This window comes from Monodon monoceros, unplaced genomic scaffold, assembly GCF_005190385.1.
Source record: "Monodon monoceros isolate NGI ecotype Baffin Bay Population unplaced genomic scaffold, NGI_Narwhal_1 Super_Scaffold_21, whole genome shotgun sequence".
NCBI classification, from domain to species: domain Eukaryota; kingdom Metazoa; phylum Chordata; class Mammalia; order Artiodactyla; family Monodontidae; genus Monodon; species Monodon monoceros.
Genome location: NW_021703778.1, coordinates 166,078,178 through 166,097,931, shown reverse-complemented (window position 1 = coordinate 166,097,931; position 19,754 = coordinate 166,078,178). Strand labels below are relative to the sequence as shown.

Below are 19,754 nucleotides of genomic sequence, written 5' to 3'. Positions count from 1 at the left end.
AAAATCAGTGGTTTGCTACTGATTTAACTGGAGATATTTTTGGTTGTCACATCTGGGGAGACCAGACAGGCAGTGCATCTAGTTGGAAGAGTGCTGCTTAACAGCTTCCAGGACAGTCCCTGAAAAAGAAATATGTGAGGAATTCCCTGGTGGTCCAGTGGTTAGGACTCCACACTTTCACTGCCGAGGACGCGGGTTCAATTCCCTGGTCAGGGAACTTAAGATCCCACAAGCCGCGCGGCGTGGGCAGAAATGAAAAAAATACGTGGTCCCAAAATATCAATAGCGTCAACATCAAGACATCCTGTATCAGGTCTTAAAACCAAGCAGCTGAGGAAGAAATTCTCCCTAGGAAAACAGATATGAAAGATCAAACTTGTAGGGCTTCCCTGGGGGCGCAGTGGTTGAGAGTCCGCCTGCCGATTCAGGGGACACGGGTTCGTGCCCCAGTCCGGGAGGATCCCGCATGCCGCGGAGCGGCTGGACCCGTGAGCCATGGCTGCTGAGCCTGCGCGTCCGGAGCCTGTTGCTCCGCAACGGGAGAGGCCACAGCAGTGAGAGGCCCGCGTACCGCAAAAAAAAAAAAAGATCAAACTTGTAAAGCCCCTAAAGTCCCACTCTCTAACCAATTTACTACCTACAGAGTTAGGCTACAGAGAAAAGAACACTGACAAATTTGATTAGGAATGAGCATTAATTTCATTAATCCAAATAATTTTTCTTACCCTCAAGAAAACCAGCAGGAAGAACTGTATCAAGAGTTACCAGACAGGGCTTCCTTGGTGGCGCAGAGGTTACGAATCCGCCTGCCAATGCAGGGGACACGGGTTCGAGCCCTGGTCCAGGAAGATTCCACATGCCGCGGAGCAACTAAGCCCGTGTACCACAACTACTGAGCCTGCGCTCTAGAGTCCACGAGCCACAACTGCTGAAGCCCGCACACCTAGAGCCCGTGCTCCGCAACAAGAGAAGCCACCGCAATGAGAAGCCCACGCACCGCAAGGAAGAGAAGCCCCCGCTCGCCGCAACTACAGAAAACCCACACGCAGCAACGAAGACCCAACACAGGCAATTAATTAATTAATTATTAAAAATAGAATTACCGGTTAAAGAAACTAACCAGGCACTTAATTACTGAAACAAAACTATCAGTGAGACAGTACTCGTTTCACATTAAATAAATCCAAGTTCTGGCCTTATAACAGTTTTCAACTTAAATGTCTAAGAAAAAGCCATTAAAAACAAAGCTGTGTTTCCTATGCAAGATTAAAGAATCACTAAGTTCAATAAATGAGTAAAAATACTTAAACCTGGACATCCTTTGCTCAGCTCAAAAAGAAATCCTTTTCAAAATATCATTTTTATCAAAATTCTATGAATGACAAACATGTAGTATACATGGAGTCCCCAGTTTAGAATATTCTGGCTGCTGAAGTTTTAATCAGTTGCTTTGAAATATATATACACTGCTTTAAGAAATTTCACTAAAGCCAGAAGACTTTAACTTACTTTTCTTCTACCTTGATACCTTCTCTCAGGTTTTCTTCTACCTTTGGTTTTCTCCTACCCTGATACCTTCTCTCAGGTTTTCTTCTACCTTTGGTTCTCTTACCATCAATTTTTCAGCTGTATTATAGACTAAATACGCATTTTGTACTACCCTGGAAAAATGACCACTACTTACAGAGTTTTTAAAAAATGGCTTCTAAACACAACTTGACGAATACATTTCCAGAGAACAAACATATGGACACCAAGGGGAGAAAGTGGCTGGGGTGGGGGTGAATTGGGAGATTGGGATTGACATATATACACTAATAAGTATAAAATACATAACTAATAAGAACCTGCTGTATAAAAAAATAAATAAAATAAAACTCAAAAAAAACTACATTTCCTTTACCAGAAGCCTATTCATGGACTCAACAGTTGTATGATTTTCTTTTAAAAAGTTATTAGAAGCTCAAAGAATGTTATTATAAAAAACTAAATAGATAATTCAGTTTGAGTCTAACATCTGAAGGCCTAAAAAATGCTCATCGTTGCAGAATTCCTTAAAAGGTAACAAGATTCTCAAATACTTAATAAACATGTTTAATACATTTTTTTTCCTAAGTGAAGCAAACGTTTTATCGAAATCAATTGTCAAACCACAATTTATCCAAATGACGTTACATTGTTCTTAAAAGAGTGGGCACAAATATGGCACAGACACAATCCAGCATCTATCAAAATACCATCTGTAAAGAACCTGACTTATTTCGTGCTGTGTGTGAATGTGGTCCAGCATATAAGGTAGACTCAAAACCAGTCAATTTTTTTTCTTGATAACATGAAAAACATTTCACTACTTGGCCTCAAAATTAAGCACACTCATCTGTCTGTAACAACCGTGTTTAATACATTTTTTAAAGCACCTTTTGAGGGAAACATTATTTCTGTAAAGCGTGTAAGTAATTACTGAGCTTTGAAGTGTTACAACCAAAAGTATTTATAAAATCACTGAATTCAGTTCAGTTTTTCCTGCTTTCAAAATAGCTAGGTACCGGGACCTTCCTGGCGGTCCAGTGGTTAAGACTCTGCCCAATGCAGAGGACTCGAGTTTGATCCCTGGCTGGGGGACTAAGATCCCACATGCTGCACGGTATGCCCAAAAAAACCCCCCCAAAAAGCTAGATACCAAATACAAATTCTGCTGTCAACAGTCTAAAACACATTCCGCATTCAAGACTCCAAATAGTTATATAAGACAACTGCTGTGTTCAGCTGGCAAATTACTTCCTATACAATTAAGTCACCTTACCTTGATTTCACTGATTTCTCGTATCCACTCTTTTACCAGGTTATTTAATTTTCCCAAAATTAAAATCCTGTTGATAGAGCAAATATCAATCAAGTATCAAGTTGTTTGTTATTCTAGATCACTACTAATTAAAATGAAAAAGCTTTCAATAGGTGGCTTCCTAAATTTTAACCAGTCTTTAAGTTATCAGAAAGGAAGTTTATAGTATTAGCTATGTAGGCACTGTTACACTGGGTGAGGCATTCCTCTAGCTTAGCAAGGCATTCCCCCTTCTCCTGACAATGCTGTAATACTATACTAATCAAAAGTATCACAAATCAAAATTAAGGGAATAGAACTTTATATAGACGAAAAGTTTTTTCTAGGTATCGCTCTTGTTTGAAACAGACATATATTGGGGAGAATAATTCTGACTTGCTGAGTTCCTCAAAACTAGTTTATTATGTTAATAAAAAATTGTAACTTAAAAAAAGATATACGTATACACTAATATGTATAAAATGAATAACTAATAAGAACCTGCTGTATAAAAAAATAAAATAAAATAAAATTCAAAAAAAGAAAGATATATACACACTGACCTGCGCTGCAGTTCCTCTTCCTCTTCAAAAACGCCAAAAGGCTTCAGAGTCTCAATTAGTTTCTGGGTAAGTAGGCAGTCAGTCTCCTTGGGGGCTGCTAAGCTGATGGGAGAGGTAATGCCATAGTGCTTCTGTGGCGGCTGTGTTTGCTGTGATCCCTGCGTTGTAACTGGACTGCAAACAGAACTGGATAAAATTACTGTCAAAAAATTTCTACAATTTAAAACTAATCAGATGACTAGAAAAAAATGCTTTAGTAAAATGCATTTCTAAACATAGTTGGTTCCCTGCCTTACCCCAAAAAACTTTCAATACATTTTGTTCGTTTTAAAACAAAAAGTAACACAAAAATTAAGTGATGAAAACATTAGTTCTCCTCCCACTCCAAGGATTTTAACTTTGTCACTATCTAAATATCTAAATAAACTATAAATAAGAATCCAGATCAGGGAATTCCCTGGTGGCGAAGTGGTTAAGAATCCGCCTGCCAACGCAGGGGACACAGGTTCAAGCCCTGGTCCGGGAAGATCCCACATGCTGAGAAGCAATTAAGGCCGTGCGCCACAACTACTGAAGCCCACATGCCTAGAGCCTGTGCTCCGCAGCAAGAGAAGCCACTGCAATGAGAAGCCTGCGCACCGCAACGAAGAGTAGCCCCCGCTTGCCACAACTAGAGAAAACCCACACGCAGCAACAAAGACCCAAAAAAAAAAAAAAAAAAAATCCAGATCAAATAAATTGCTAGAGAAAATGCAATCTAGGATATAGTGGACTTCTGAGAAATTTTACTTACTCCTTACTTCTTGAAAAGAAGCCAAAGTCTATTAAATTGTTATTTCTGAAGAGATGAGGATATATATAAAAACGCTATTTTACCAATAAAACAGACTCCCCAAATGGAATTTCACATCTGACGTGCAATGAATAAAACTCTAGATAATGAGGCAAATAACATAAACATAACTTGGAGGGGAGGAACTGTAGTCACACTAAGCCTGTTACAGAATTTCTGGTAAGAGGTTTACACTTCAACGATGACTAGTCAAAAGTTTTCCTGTTTTAAGAGTAATTTCTGATTTTTACAACCAATAGGGTTTTAATATAACTGGTGAAAAGGTATGGCATGCTCTAAAGAAAGGTTTTAGGAAATTAATCTGACTCAATTATTTTTTGGTGAAACCAATTCTTGTTTTCTTTTTCTCCCTTTTTATATCAATGGACAGGGACTCTAAAGATAAGCAGCACAATTATTAACTAAGAACTACCTGGTCAAATAACATACAGAACCAGGTAAGGACTAAGGAAGAAGCTAACATCTGAATCAGTTATTTGCCCCAAATTCTGTTCCTTAAGAAATAATTTGTACACACACACCCCTACTTTTTTTCAAGTTCTAAATATATATATATACACTTTTAATTAAAGTGCAATAATCTACTAAAGCAATAAGATGCCAGAATCCCATGGCAGGTAAGTCCCATTATGTATTTACTACCTATCCCTGGGTTCTGGTTTATACTATGACTGCAGGACTACGTTTTATATTGTCTTCTGATATCAACAGAAAACCTAAGAATGCCAGAAGCCCATAGTGTTTGTTACTAATTAGTCACTAGGCTGTATAGCATTTAATCAATGCTTCCTAAACTAGTTATACATTGTCTCAATTTTAATTCAGATTTTATAGTAACATTTGCTGAATAAATATGAGTCAGATTTATTATCTCTTACAGCAATTAACTTACGTCTCATCACTTCCTCCTACTACTTTAAATTGCACAGCTATATAAGGCTATGGTGTTAATTCAGAGCTGTGGATCCACATGAGCACCAAGCATCCTCAAAAGACTAAATATCTTAATGTTCTATTTTTCAAATTTATGCAGCATCTCCCATGATTAAAATATACAAATTAACATTAAGTGTAAATGCACTCATAATATCTTGGTTAATACATATTTTCATCAATCAACAAATAGTTATCATCAGGTTCCACAAAGCGGACACCAAAAAGGTGGCCCTCAAAACTGCCTACCATTTCTTCACACCATGCTCTAATAGATTCCAGATAAATTATGTATTAAGTTTAAAAAAATACACTTAACACATATCTTAGTATAATTATATTTTCTTGCATTGTTCATTGCTTCATGTGAGTTTCTCCAAGTAAACTATAGCCCTTCATGACCCCAGGATTATGAATACTTTTTATAAATGATTTTAACATAAGTAGAGCCAGATATGAAAACAAGTGTAAAATCCTTTCTAGCTAGACTTGGTTCATGCAAGGAGAGCTTTCAAGTCAAATGTAAATTGAATTCATGTTTTCCTACCTTAAAATAATAAACCTCTATTGGATTGTTTTGTTTTGAGCAAACATCTGCATTCTTTTCCTTTCTGAAGGGGCTACATTCATTACCAGTTGAGTTTGGATGATCACCAAAATGACTGCCCATTCTCTGTGGGGTTAAGCTTTCTTGCAGATTCCCATTTTTTCTTTCTCAAATATTCAGGTTCTTCATTGTCATACAAAAATCAATGCTTGGAAAGATCCTTGTCTACTTCAACTGTATTACCAGAATATTGGATATAGACTCAGATTTCTTTCTTTTTTTAAAAAATCAATTTATTTATTTATTTTTGGCTGCATTGGGTCTTTGTTGCTGTGTGTGGGCTTTCTCTAGCTGCGGTAAGCAGGGTTTACTCTTCGTTGTGGTGCGCGGGCTTCTCATTGCAGTGGTTTCTCTTGTTGCAGAGCACAGGCTCTAGGCGCACGGGCTTCAGCAGTTGTGGCACAAGGGCTCAGTAGTTGTGGCTCACAGGCTCTAGAGCGCAGGCTCAGTAGTTGTGGCGCACGGGCTTAGTTGCTCCACGGCATGTAGGGTCTTCCCGGACCAGGGCTCGAACCCGTGTCCCCTGCACTGGCCACCAGGGAAGTCCTAGACTCAGATTTCTAAATTCACACCAAGTTTGTCTACTTTAATTTGAAAAAAAAAATTTGATGTCTACATTAGTTTCCACATGAACATTTTGATGGGGAAACAAATCATACTCCAATTGTAAATGTTTATTCAAAATGTAGTCACATCATATAAAACCACATTTACTTGTCCCATCTAATTCAAAACAGAACATTATAGGGGGACGTTCCTGGTGGTCCAGTGGTTGAGAATCCGTCTTGCAATGCAGGGGACGCCAGTTCGATCCCTGGTGGGGGAACTAAGATCCCACATGCCTCAGGGCAACTAAGCCTGCACACCGCAACTACTGAGCACACGTGCCACAACTAATGAGCCCACATGCCACGACTACAGAGAAGCCCATGAGCTGCAAGGAAAGATCCCGCCTGCCGCAACTAAAAAAAAAAAAAGAGAGAGAACATATGTATCACATATCTCTGTATGTATACATATCTAATACAAATTACATATAGAACATATACTAATTCAAGAACACATATGAAAAGAAATAAAAGTAAATCACAACCAAATAAAAGGAAAGAAACAAATACATGTTTTGAAAGGTACAAGATACCTGTGTCTCCAATAGAAATGGCTTAATCTTACTCTAAGTGGCTAGACTAGGAATTCTAGGCTGCCAGATGCTTCTGAATGTCCAAAATGTAGAAATATTAGCTATGATTGAGCTTTAAATGGACGAAGTCAAAATTTTCCATTTAATTTTTAATATTAGAAATTAAGTAGAGTGATAAAACAATTTAAGGATCTTTCTGTTGCTGTTCTGTTTCTAACAAAACAAATACACACACTCCAATATCAGGTAATGTGAAGGACTCTGCTTTACAGACTTTCTCTTGGAACTATACACCAGACAGCTAGCTATCAATCCCAAGAATGCAAAGCTCTCCCTCAAATTTTTGAACACATGAGACACCTGCCCATGTCCGTCACTTTCTAGAGACATTTTTACCAGTATTTAGTTTTCTTCAGACATGATTTTAAAAATAACTTCTACAATTATATAAAACAATGAGAAAAAAAAACTAGATACGGAGCCACAGTATTTGTGATCCACCGAAATTTCTTTCTGGTTTTCAATTTAAATATCAAGAAAGGCTGTGCTTTTCCTGAGTAACTGGCTCATTTTCATCTCATGAACATATCTGTACTTACCTTTAGGCTACTGCCTGAATTCTTAGAGCAAAACTGGTGGCCATCCAGCAAGTTCTCTACAAAAATCCAAAAATCACTGTACTTCTGTAAGAACTGTTTTAGTACCCTAATTTCTTGCTGTTTTATATCTCTATCCTGATTCTCCCTTGTCATCCACCTTTAATGCAAACACCGTGGTAGTTTTAAAATGCGACTAAAGCATTCTTAAAAGTCTCAGTCCTTTCTGGGTCAGAGCAAGATGTAAATACCTACACATACAGTACATATACAAATCTTGCCCCCCTCCAAAATTACAAAAGACAGCCAAACACTCCTCCCCCCACCCCACTTTTTTGGGAGTAAGGAGGGAGAAACGAAGAGGGCACAATACTAAATATTTTCAGAATTCTTCTCTCTCTTAGAACATAAGGCATTTTCTTTATAATATTTAAAATAATTTTCATCAAGGCAAAGCTTACCCAGGACATATACCCACCTTTCCTTTTTTATTATTTTTAATTTCAGCAACATTCTATATAACAATTCCATTCCAACTACACTTGTTCTGCCTCTTGGCATCTTGGTCCCACTCTTTCTACTCCCCTGCTATGCCAGACTACCATTCATACTGCTACCAAGTGTTACCTTCCTAACACACAGCTTCCTTAAAAACCCACATGACTTCTGGTACTGGCATTCAAAACTCTGTCCACAAAAACTGCTCTCAACCCAGAAGCAATCTGAAAAGAGACAAAGCAGGCCTGATTTCACTTCTACTAGTTATACCACTCTGGTTTCACTTCTGCCACTAGGTATGTGATTCTTGTTAAGTTGTAACTCTATGGATTTACCTTAGAATTTATTATTTCTCTTCTCTACTTTGGACGGCAAACTAGAAATTTAAATACTATAACATGTTTATGACATGAAAGTCCAGTTCCCAAACACAGAAAGTTTTTAAACCAATACTCAAAAGAAAGGTCCATCCTTTCCTCATGCTAGGCTAAGACCTAACTCTAATTAGTATAAATATTTTGGTACTCAGAAATGGCAACATTTTTGTGAAACTGGCATATGACTGTAGGCTGCTTATTTTGGCCAGATACTTGTTTCAAAAGTTTAGGCATCCAATTTAACCAATACATGTGCTCTGAAATATCAAGAACCACTTTGATTACAGTAACTATAAAGCTAACTCAAATAGTGCAAGTTCCTATGATTTGTAAACTATAGCTTAGTAGCCCTATATTCAAATAGTCGAAGTATGATCAATCTTTGGATGTATCATATTGACGACCACTTCAAGTCAGTGAGGAAAGTTAAGGAATACTCAAATGAAAGACCTATATTAGTACCTGTTTTCACTAAGTGAATGAAATCCAAAGAGGACTTTCACTTTTACGAAAAAAAGTCAAAAAGCAAAAGCACTCTTCGTTTGTTTTGCAAGCGGTTTCAGAGGCAGCGTGCGCCCTGAGTAGCAAGAGCGACACTAACAAGCTTCTTCCCCAGGATATACGTATATTCAGCATCAAACTACCATAGCCTGGAACTGTGTCTGTGAGCAGCAATGCTTTATCTCAATTTATTCTATGCATCTGTTAGCAAGATGTGTATAAGGTAGTTGCTTCTTCATTTTATGCCGTTTTGGCTTACAAAAGCTTTCACAGGACCTTTCTACTTTTGGATAGGGAGGGAAACCTGTATTCTTAATATGTTCTTAAATCAACTTTTAAAAGTTTCACTGCAAATCAAGGAAGCACATTAAGACGATCACTTTTTCTGTCAGACTGGAGAAAAACAAAGCTGATATACATATGGTGAAAAATGAAAGACTTATTATAAACCTCCAACGTTGGCAATGGTGTAAGAAAATGAGCACTCTTAGCCATCACAAAGGATGTGAACATGGTATATCATTTTAAAAAGCAATCTGGCAATATTCATCAAATTTTTTTTAAAGCTTATGTCTAGCAACTTCATCTCTAGCAATCTTACAGAAATACTAGGACACAAAGACTCAAACTGAAGGTCCTGATGTTGGAAGACATATCCTCTTTAATTTACAACACATTTTTAGTATGTTAAATGTGTACATTAAAGCACAAATTTCTACTGCTCCTGGGGTACGAATACAATGGCTTAGAAGACAGGCCAAATACGGGCCCAAAATCCTGTTCAGCAACAATAAGCTTGAAATGAACAATGTCTACCCCAGCATTATACTTTATAGGGGGAGCATGCTTGGTATTTGTAAATAAATACCTCTCTTGACCCTACAGATTCTGGAATTTGACCCTTCTTATAGGAATAATACAAAAGATACCCAAGGTTGTTCACTGGAGCACTGTATACAATGCACCAACAAACTGGAAACCACCTAAATATCCATTAATATGATATAGGACTGGCGAATTACAGTACATTCTTACAACTTAATACTATGCTACATAAAAAGAATGAGGTGGTTATCCCATGTAGTAGCATGGAAACATGCCCACAATATGTCAGGTGAAAGAAGTTGTAGAATATAATTATGATAATAGCTAATATTTACTGAAACCTCAACATATTCCAGTTAGTGTGGCAAGCACTTTACATTATTCCTGACTATTCCAACGACTCTATTCACTGGGACAGGATATGATCTCAGGCATCTGACTATAATCACAAGCCTCTATACATCTTTCACAACATACAGTCTTGTACCTTTAAAAGTTATTTGTGTATTATGTCTATACATGCATAGGAACACACGAAGCAAAACTGATTGTTGGAAGAATTCCATCTTCTAGGATTTTGTTTCCATTTGTTAAAGTACTTTTAAAGATAAATATTAATGAAGTCATACAAAAGTTGAAAATCATCTAATTCTACTATTCACCATTAAGCTTGTGATAGTAAAGAGGCTAAAACCACCCCCTAAAATCATTCCCCAACAGCAAGGGACAGCAAACAAATGTTCAATTTAAATCAATAATTAGCTTTTTGATTATTAGCTTTGTAGTTTATGCTAATCAAAATGTTATTTTAAAGAACTGAAAAACCTTAAAATGGATTTTTCAGTGTAACACTTTGTGATTAGAAAATTAAATACAAAGCAAATCATGATTTACAGCTCTAGAAAACTGGTAAAGCACCAAAGCTATCTATCAAACTTCATCAATCCAATTTTCCTAAAAGCACCTTTTCCTCATTTAAGTTATTTTTCCCAGAAAGTATTTTATTAGGCTGAAATTTACTGAACTAGGATCCTAAATATGTATGAAAGACAATGCTAAAATCAGGAATACAAAAATAGTCTCTAACCTCAGTGACAATCTCAAATTTGGTCTGGGATTCAGATCTTTAAACAACAGATCAGTGCAAAGTAAAAGCTTAAAATAAACATTACAGAAACAAAGAATCAAGGATATACCAAAGGAAAAGGTTAATGAGGTATGCACTCTAAATGACTTGGAGAAGGGGAAAGGAGCAGTCTCTGCAGATGACTAACACACAAAGGAAAGGACAACAGATCACCAATGGTGTTTTCTGAAATAGTTAATATTTAACGACTTTCTTCCCAATTTAAACAAAGCTCATGCTACTGATGAATCTCTGCCTCCTCACATTGGGCATATGGAATTGGTGGCACGTAGTACTAAAAGGGTCAATTGCCTCAATATATATAGATCCTAGCCAACAGAAAACACTGTCATTTCTTGCTAGTTTTAGTCAGTGAAGTTAAAACTGAAAGCTTAACTTACTTGATATTCTTCTTTAGAAGTAATCAGATAAATCACAGTAACACTTAATGGGTACATCCCAGGTGGTCCAGTAGTTAAGAATCCGTCTTGCAATGCAGGGGATGCCGGTTCAATCCCTGGTCCGGGAACTAAGAACCCACATGCCACAGAGCAGCCAAGCCCACGCTCAGCAACTACTGAGCCCATGCACTGCAACTACTGAGCCCGCACGCCACAACTACAGAGCCCACGCGCCACAACTAGAGAGAAGCCTGCGTACCGCAACAAAGAGACGGCGCACAGCAACAAAAGATCCCACATGCCACAACTAAGACCCAACATAGCCAAAAAATAAATATTTTTTAAAAAACCACAGTATGTAATTTGCTGTTTAAAGGCCTTAACCTTAAACGTAATGTGCCCATTCAAATTAAGCAGGAAAAAAGGACATTGAACAGAATAGGAATATGGGATCTCTCTAAAGTATTTGAATACACATTAAATATTAATTCTTAGCAGAAATAATACAATCTCCTCTTTCACAAGAAGTTTAACACATATTTAAATTTTACCTGTAGCTTAGAAGTCAAGCATATAGTCAAGACAACGTATTTGCTCACTAAGACATTATTCTAAGGATGGCTAATTCACCTGCCATCCTGTGTAACTGGTACTAAACATAGTTAGAACCTAACTATAGTCTTAAAATAAGTATTCCAGGTGGATCATCCAGCCAATGTTTAGTAAGCAGCAGCAGAGGCTCAAATATAGATGAAGCAATAGTTTACGCTCAAGGGGAATAAATTATGATGAATCCCAACGCCAAACTTTGGAAATAAAAGGTTGATTATACAGAGAAAGGGTACTTGTTACTGAATTGTAACAATGGCCAGGTTATTTTTCCTTCCTTCCTAAGGGCACTTCCAACTGTCCCTCTGCCCTCTCTCCAAGAGGGGCTAGAAGCAAAAACAAAAAACAAAAAACAGCCAAACCACAGCATTCCTGCATCAGTATTTGTCAAGCACAATTTGAAAATGAAAGAAATGTAACTAGAGAATCTAAGTATAAAAATGTATCAGAAAATAATAGTCAAAAATATATTAAATCATAGTATTATAAAGAGGAAATGCAATTTAGATGTTTCTGATAACCAAAATGACAGGAACACTATTCTTAAATAAAAACTTATTTAAAACTATAAAGACTACTGTAAAATGCAAGAAGCTGGTTTCTGAACGAAATATAGAGGGAACAGAAATGTGAGACAATTCTGTGACAGAAGAGGAATAAAAATATCAAATGTAAACTCCTACATTTTTTTCTTCTGCAAATCCTTAAATTTTCAAGTGAGAATGCTATAAAATTCTGCAGACCTGCAATCCAACGACTAAAAACCAACTATCTTCCACACAACTTGATCTTGAAAATTAAGTATACTTAAGACATACAAACAGACTCCCACTGAGCTGATGAAACATAGTTCTCAACAAGATACACAGTAAATGGCACAGTACTAGAATGAGAATGAAACATGGAACCCAGAGTTGAATTCGGCTGCAGTCTATAACTTAGCACCCTTAAGACCTTAGAGGAGTGACGACTTTGAGCCTCACTTTACAAGAACTAATATCTCCTGCAATGGTGCTATTTTATGAATCATAGACTCAGATTGTACACTTATTTAAAAGCTGCTGAATAATCAGAACGATGAACATACCAAATAAAAGACATGCCTCTTCCACCAACCAAAAATGAAAAATAGCTGGGACTCCAACTGGCCTCATTTTGCCTGAGAGTAGCTTTTATAAACCTGCCTAGATGCAACTCAAGGTGAAATTTAATTGTAATGTTAACTTGGAGTAGCTTAGTTACCAAGAAATGGAATATTCTGATGAATCAAAAGTTATATGTTTTCAAGCCAGAAGGCTTTGGGGGGTTGAGGGAGGGGGTGTCAGGGAGTGGGAACTGACTTACAAATTCACTCAAATCCAATTATCTTCCCTCCCAACTTCTCCATCAAAAAGCATGAACCGACAACATGCTTAAAGTAAAATACCACATTTCAAAACCATAACTTTTATTAAGCAACAAGAAATTCATTACAAAATCTCTACATCTTAAAATCTGAGAATCAAAATCTCTCAGTTAGAAGTTAGCTTTCGAAGGTTATCTAATACATTGCTTTTCATTGACAACAAAAAATATCTTTAAATCATGTGTGTGCCCATTCCTCCAGACCATTCAAAAACCACCAGAGATGCTGCACAGACGCCACCACTGGAAACAGCGCAGCTTGGGGCAGCTGTCAGTTGTTACTACACATCAGTTTCTCGAACTTTTGGGTCTTAGGACCCTTTCACAACTCTTAAAATTTATTGAGGACTCCAATGACCTTTTGTTTATATGGATTATGTCTGCCATTATTTACTACATTAGAAATTACAACAGGGAAATTTTTGTACAGTAACAAGAAATCCATTACATGTTAACATAAATGACTTTTTAAAAAATAACTGGTTTCCAAAACAAAAAACTTAGTGAGAAGAACAGCACTATTTTACATTTTTGCAGATCTCTAACTCTGGCTTAATCAAAAATAGCTGGTTCCCGGGCTTCCCTGGTGGCGCAGTGGTTGAGAGTCCGCCTGCCGATGCAGGGGACGCGGGTTCGTGCCCTGGTCCGGGAAGATCCCACATGCCGCGGAACGGCTGGGCCCGTGAGCCATGGCCGCTGAGCCTGCGCGTCCGGAGCCTGTGCTCCGCAACGGGAGAGGCCACAACAGTGAGAGGCCCGTGTACCGCAAAAAAAAAAAAAAAAAAGAAGCTGGTTCCCATATCTGCTTCTGCATGCAATCCCTTTTGGTAAGTTGTTTTGGTAGATGCACAGGAATAAAACCTGGCATTACACCATTATAACTAGAAAACAGTGTTCTAATAGCCTTTTCAAATAACTTTGGATATTCTTCTTTGATATTACACCAAAATGCCGCAAGTGGTAATTTCTTAGAGACTAGTTACAGTATGAAAGCAGAAACTACAGCAATAAACCCTTTGTACTCTTGCATTAAAATCGACTGGTCCACCTTGCACTTTAAATGTACCTTTACCCATGCATGATTTTATTACATCATGATTGTTGGTTTGGAAAATGTGGGTTCACTTAAGATACGCATATCTTCCAAATGTTGGCACATTATTATACAAAATCAAAAAAAAGTTCACTAATATCACCATCGATCAAATCAGAAACATTTTTAATTACTGGGAGGCTGTCAAGCTCACAATGACAGAAACAAGCATTCTAAAATTCTAATTTTCGCTTGAAAGCTCAAATTTTATCACTGGCCACAAACACTGTCAGTTGTTCTCCTTAAAGAGACAGGCTCCATTTTTCAAGTAAATGCTAAGTAGTCAAGTATGAACATCATAGTTCATCAATTGTTCTTTCAGGTAAAAACAGAGCTCAATGAGAAAAGCACTAGCTTAGCTCACAAATCAATCATACATGTGCTCTTCGCAAAACAACCATCCTACTTCTTAGCATACAGCTTTAAGTGTACTTCCCATTTTATCACAACATACTCAAAGAACTCAAGGGTCAAGACTTAATAAAATTAACATTTTTTACTGCTTCATCAAGGACTTTTTTTTCAAACTGTGTGTGTTTGTGTGCATGTGTGTAGTGAAGTAATACAATGACAACTAGTAGAATACAGTGCCTCTGCCTTGATTCTTCCTAAAGCATCATTACCCACCACTGCTTTTGCACCACTGGTGCAAATGTCAACAGACTAAAAAGACGTAACATCTCAATATTATGAAAAGTTTGGATTTTATGTACTCCCTAAAAGGATCTCAAGGACCCCCAACATCCAGGCTTCTACAAATCACACTCTGAGAACCACTGCTACACGATATTACTACCCATCAAAACGTCTCAGTTCTACCTCTTATCACTACATGAAACTACTCCAATTCCCTCTTTTTTTGTGACAACCCCAAAAATATGGAAGAAAAGCTATTGTCTCCCCCAAGTCTTGCTAAATATCTCTTCCAATAACATTCTACAAATGTGCCATGAATGCTAAGTCACTGATAATGTTTACTCCCCTTAAAGTCTTTTTTATTACCAGTGTGATAGCTAGAACTGAGCTGATGCAAATAATGATCTGACCAGCACAGAGTAAGGCAGAAACTGGAATATAGTTCTCATACAGGTCTTATACGCTGTATTAATGCAGTAGTTCTCAACAAGATGTTGGCCCCCAAGGTACATCTGGCAATATCTGGACACATTTTTGGTTGTCATTACCAGGACATGGGGGGTGGGACTCCCACAATCTAGTACGTAGAAGTCAGGCATGCTGTTAAACACCCTGCAATACACAGGACAGAATTATCAGCCTAAAATGTGAATAGTACCACCATGAGAAATCTGGTATTAAGGGATCCTAAGACTACCAAAATTTTGGAAGCTTAATCACCATGGCTCTTAAACCATACCAGCTTTTCAAAACTATATATGCAATTACATATGCTTTTGGACAATATATGGAGACCTGCTCACAATGTTTTCTAACGACGTAACTCAGTAATCTGTTTTGATTTCATCCATTCTGACAATTTACCTATACCTTAACCCCCCCACCCACACACAAAGGCTTAACAGCCACACCAAACAGGAAGGTGGAAGTCAAACACAGTACAGTCTGGAAATCACAATTCAAAACATCAAAGAAATAAAATTAATGACACCAGAACATGAAAAACAAAGAAAGCAAACTAATGAGAAAAAAGGCCTACTTAACTAGGCAGTCTATGGTCTTTTAGTTTACTTTAAAAGGACTATAGTACACATAGGGTTAACAATAAGAGAAAAGCTAATGAAAAACTGGCCATATTGTTCACACTTCAAGAAACACACTAGAAAGACAATATCCGTGTGTGAGAATCTGCTGCCTTCACTTTGTCTTCCATTTTAAACATCTGCACTAACTTCCAAAGAATGTGAAGCACTTAGGTCCTTAAAGGAAAGGTATACCTCCCTTCCTCAAAGCATGCTGGGAAAAAGCAGGTATAAAAGAACTTTTAATTTCTAAAAAGACATAAATTGTTTCTTCATTAAAGCCCTTTAAAGCATACATTTCCTATTACTGATCAATTTTTAATACTGACATGATTATCAGAAAGAGAAGTCCTTTTTCCAAAAGAGCAATAAAATGTGAGCTAACACAAAGAAGTCACATGGCATTACTGCAAACATTTAGGTTTACTTTAATTGCTGCTGAATTGAAAAATGCCACAAAAATCTTGCTTAGACTCGGTTCTCCTAGTAACCCTTTTCATTGTTCCATAAAAGTATGATTCAATTAACAGGGACCTTGCACCTTATAAGATTTTAGGTCTGCTATATTTAATTAAAATTAACAAATATCCTCATTACAGAAATCATACGTTGATAGGCCTCTTAACAAAATGACTAGAGTGGGTGAGAAGGAAGGAGCGTGAAATTCCTTTTTAAAATATCGTGTAAAATGGGACAGATGTCTTTAAAGCCTGTTTCAAACTTAGAGCCTCACCTGTAAACAGAGACATACACACATATACACATACATAAACAAAACCGAAAAACTATAATCAGTGATATTTGCAGAAAAGAAGGTGTTTTTACTTAAAAAAAATAAAATAAGCGTAAGGTGACCGTTAGGTGTCTAGAAACCCCAAAATCTTTATTCTGCGTTCAAGTAAAACTTCAAGGGTCAATTACATGCTTCGGGGCTACAAAGAGAACTCGGCCCCCCATCTCTCACCCTTGAATCTTCAAAAATGGAAGAAATGCAGTCTCACGATTTAGGCCTCTACTCTGCTGTATACACGCAGAAAAAAAGGCTGTAATCTTTCGATCAACAATGAGTTCTCAAATTACATCCCATTCTTTGAGAGAGAAAAGAAAAGGAAAACTTATTTAAAAAACCCAACAAGGGGAAAAAAGTATAAGATACAGGCCTAGTGAGATTAGAAGGCATAGATGGACTACAATAAGAAAAAGTCTACCATCAGAAGAACAGAAAGTATCACTGCACATGGAAAGACGGAAGCAAGATGAAATCCGGCGACCCTATCGAAACAAAACCGGGAGAGCAACACGTAACGCAGCGCCTTTCGACGGGGGGCACCCGGGAAAGTGCCCCTCTCCTGGCAGCCGAAAGGCTGGAGGGAACGGAGGCGGGGGGAGGGGATGTTCGAACAGCTAGACTCGACGCTCAAAACTGGGCTTTTAACTCGCGCTCAGGCAGGCTGGGACGCGGAAGTGGGTTAACACTGGCACACGAAGTGGGCATCTAGGAAACGTGAGGGAGAGCTAGGCCGGGAACAGAAGCAGCGAAAGGCGAGAGGCGCCGGGGGACGAGCCCGAACCCCGTGTGCAGACCCCGCGAGGAGCAGGGCCTTCCTCCCCGGCAGCTGGGCACCGGGTTCCCCCCCCCCCCGCCTTTTCTTTTATCGGACAAGGCGGAGGAGCGGGAGAAGTAAGGTTAGAAGCTCCTCCGGCCCTTCCGGAAGGGGAAGGCCCCCGGCCCGACAGCCGCCGAAGCCAGGAAGGGGTGGGGGGAAGCGGGAACCGAACACAAGGGGAAGTGCGGCGGCGAGTCGGAGAGGAAACAGGAAGAGCCCCAGTCCCGCCCGCCTCCCCTCGGGGCTAGGGCCCGGCTCGCGCGCCCCCCTCCCCCCTCCCCTCCCCCGACGCCCCCAAGGCCCCGCCGGCGTGCGAGAGAGAACAGAATACAAATCACTTACAACGGCATCGTCTCCGGCGCCGGCACCGCCCAGTCACTTCCCCCCCGCAACCGCCGCCGCTGCCGCCCTGGGCATGATCCACTGAGGCGGGAGGGAGGGGGGGGGCCTGCCTCAGCCCTGGGTCCAACCCCACTCCCGCACCCGCTCCCGCCGCTTTAAGCGCTTCTCCTCCTTCCCCTTCGTCCTAACATGGCGCCCGAGCGCTACCACAGCAACGTTCTAGAACCGCTGACGCCGCTACACACGCTATGCGTGCGCCTGCGCAGCAGCCGCCCGGCCCGCCGCGAAGCCTCACGGAAAGGGTAGTTCGTGCGCCGGCAGGCGCTCCGGCGGCTTCCGCCGCAGTTGTGTCCGGCTTCCGCGGCACACGTAGCGGGTATGGGAGGTATCCGATTGGGAGGCTCTGGGCTCGGGGGTGTCCCTCCTGCCGGGCTGCTCTTGTCGCCGATGGGGGCGATGCAGCCTGGACGGCGCAAGGAAGGCCCCGGAGAGGCGCCGCTTCCGGTGCATTGTGAGGTCCCGCCGTTCTCTCCGCCCGAGGTCGGGGCGGCTGCGCTTCCACTTGGACTGCGTCGGTGGAGGCGCTTGGAGGGAGCCTGGGCGCCCACGCGTGTCCCGGGCTCTGGGCTCAGCACTGGGACACTGGGTTGTAACAGGTTACTCAACCTCTTATTTTTTGCAAAGTGAGAGTAATGCCTGCTTCCTAGGGTAGTGGCGCCTATTTAATGTGATCATGCAATAAGCGTGCTTGGCACTGCGGGGGACAGAGGGCGCAGAGACGTCACTAGGATTCCCGCCTTACCCGCTAGACTCGGTTCCCCCGGCACGGAGCTTTGGAGTTGTTCTGTCCACTAAGGTGTACACAGGCGCTCAGGAAATATCTGTTGAATGAATTGCTGGATAGGATCGTGATGACAGCAGATTCGAGAACAGGAGCTAAATTTATTTCTAACAGTTGGTGCACTGGAACTCACTGTAAAACTGTCATTCAGTAGAAACGTAGGTGGCAGTAAGCCTTGGGACATTAGCAATGGCCGTTTCGCCCATAGTTTCCCTGAGGCTGTGTTTTGCAACCCCTTCTCTCCGTGGGGTGGGACCTGGGAGTTACCTGTACACTTCCAGCAAAAGTTGTATAAAGAATACCTGAGACTGACTTGACTCTGATATTCTTTCCCTCTTCGAATATAGAACGCGTTCCAAAGTGTCACACAGAAGATTAATGGAGGGAAAGGGGGGCATCACATATGGGAAAGTTAAAGTTCTAAATTCTTTAAATATGCACTTGTAACTCCTCAGGAAATTTGACAAAAGATTTCCATTTTTTCTCAGAAAGTCTAGTGGGACTAGCGTTCTAGGACTAATGAGGGGCTCAGTGGGAGAAGCACAGGATCCAAACCCGCATTGTCCAATAAGGTAGCCATTTGTCACATGCGGCTTGCCGGCACTTGAAATGAGGCTCGTTCATTTAAGATGTAAGTTCAAATCACGGGCAGATTTCAGAGATCTTACTATGAACAAAAGAATGAAATACCTCACTGACAATTTTTTTTATATTGTGTTTTGGATATAGTGCATTAAAGAAAATATGAAAATTTCAACTGTTGCTTTTTACTTTTTAAAATGTGGCTACTAGAAAAATTTTAATTATGTATGTGCCCATCATTTCTATGGAACAGCAATGATCTGGAGACAGACTTGTATTTGATTCTCAATTCTACTTATTCCCTTACCCTCTTGTG

General features: G+C 39.7%; 1 protein-coding gene across 16 annotated transcripts in view; it reads right to left on the bottom strand.

Moving 5' to 3' along the window:
* PAPOLA (poly(A) polymerase alpha) overlaps positions 1-18,241 on the bottom strand; it is a 57,397-nt gene extending 39,156 nt beyond the window's left edge. For 7 of the 16 annotated variants that reach the window (XM_029236775.1, XM_029236776.1, XM_029236789.1 and 4 more), the window contains exons 1-3: positions 18,016-18,241; positions 3,385-3,558; positions 2,804-2,870 (exon numbers count right to left, since the gene is read on the bottom strand). In XM_029236775.1, coding sequence (XP_029092608.1) covers positions 2,804-2,870; positions 3,385-3,558; positions 18,016-18,023 — 249 coding nt within the window. In that variant the 5' untranslated portion in view covers positions 18,024-18,241. Of the gene's footprint in view, positions 1-2,803; positions 2,871-3,384; positions 3,571-7,517; positions 7,574-11,242; positions 11,371-18,015 lie in introns of those variants that run through there. The other 9 variants (XM_029236773.1, XM_029236777.1, XM_029236782.1 and 6 more) reach the window with 4 other exon arrangements.
* Positions 18,242-19,754: the final 1,513 nt, after the last annotated feature.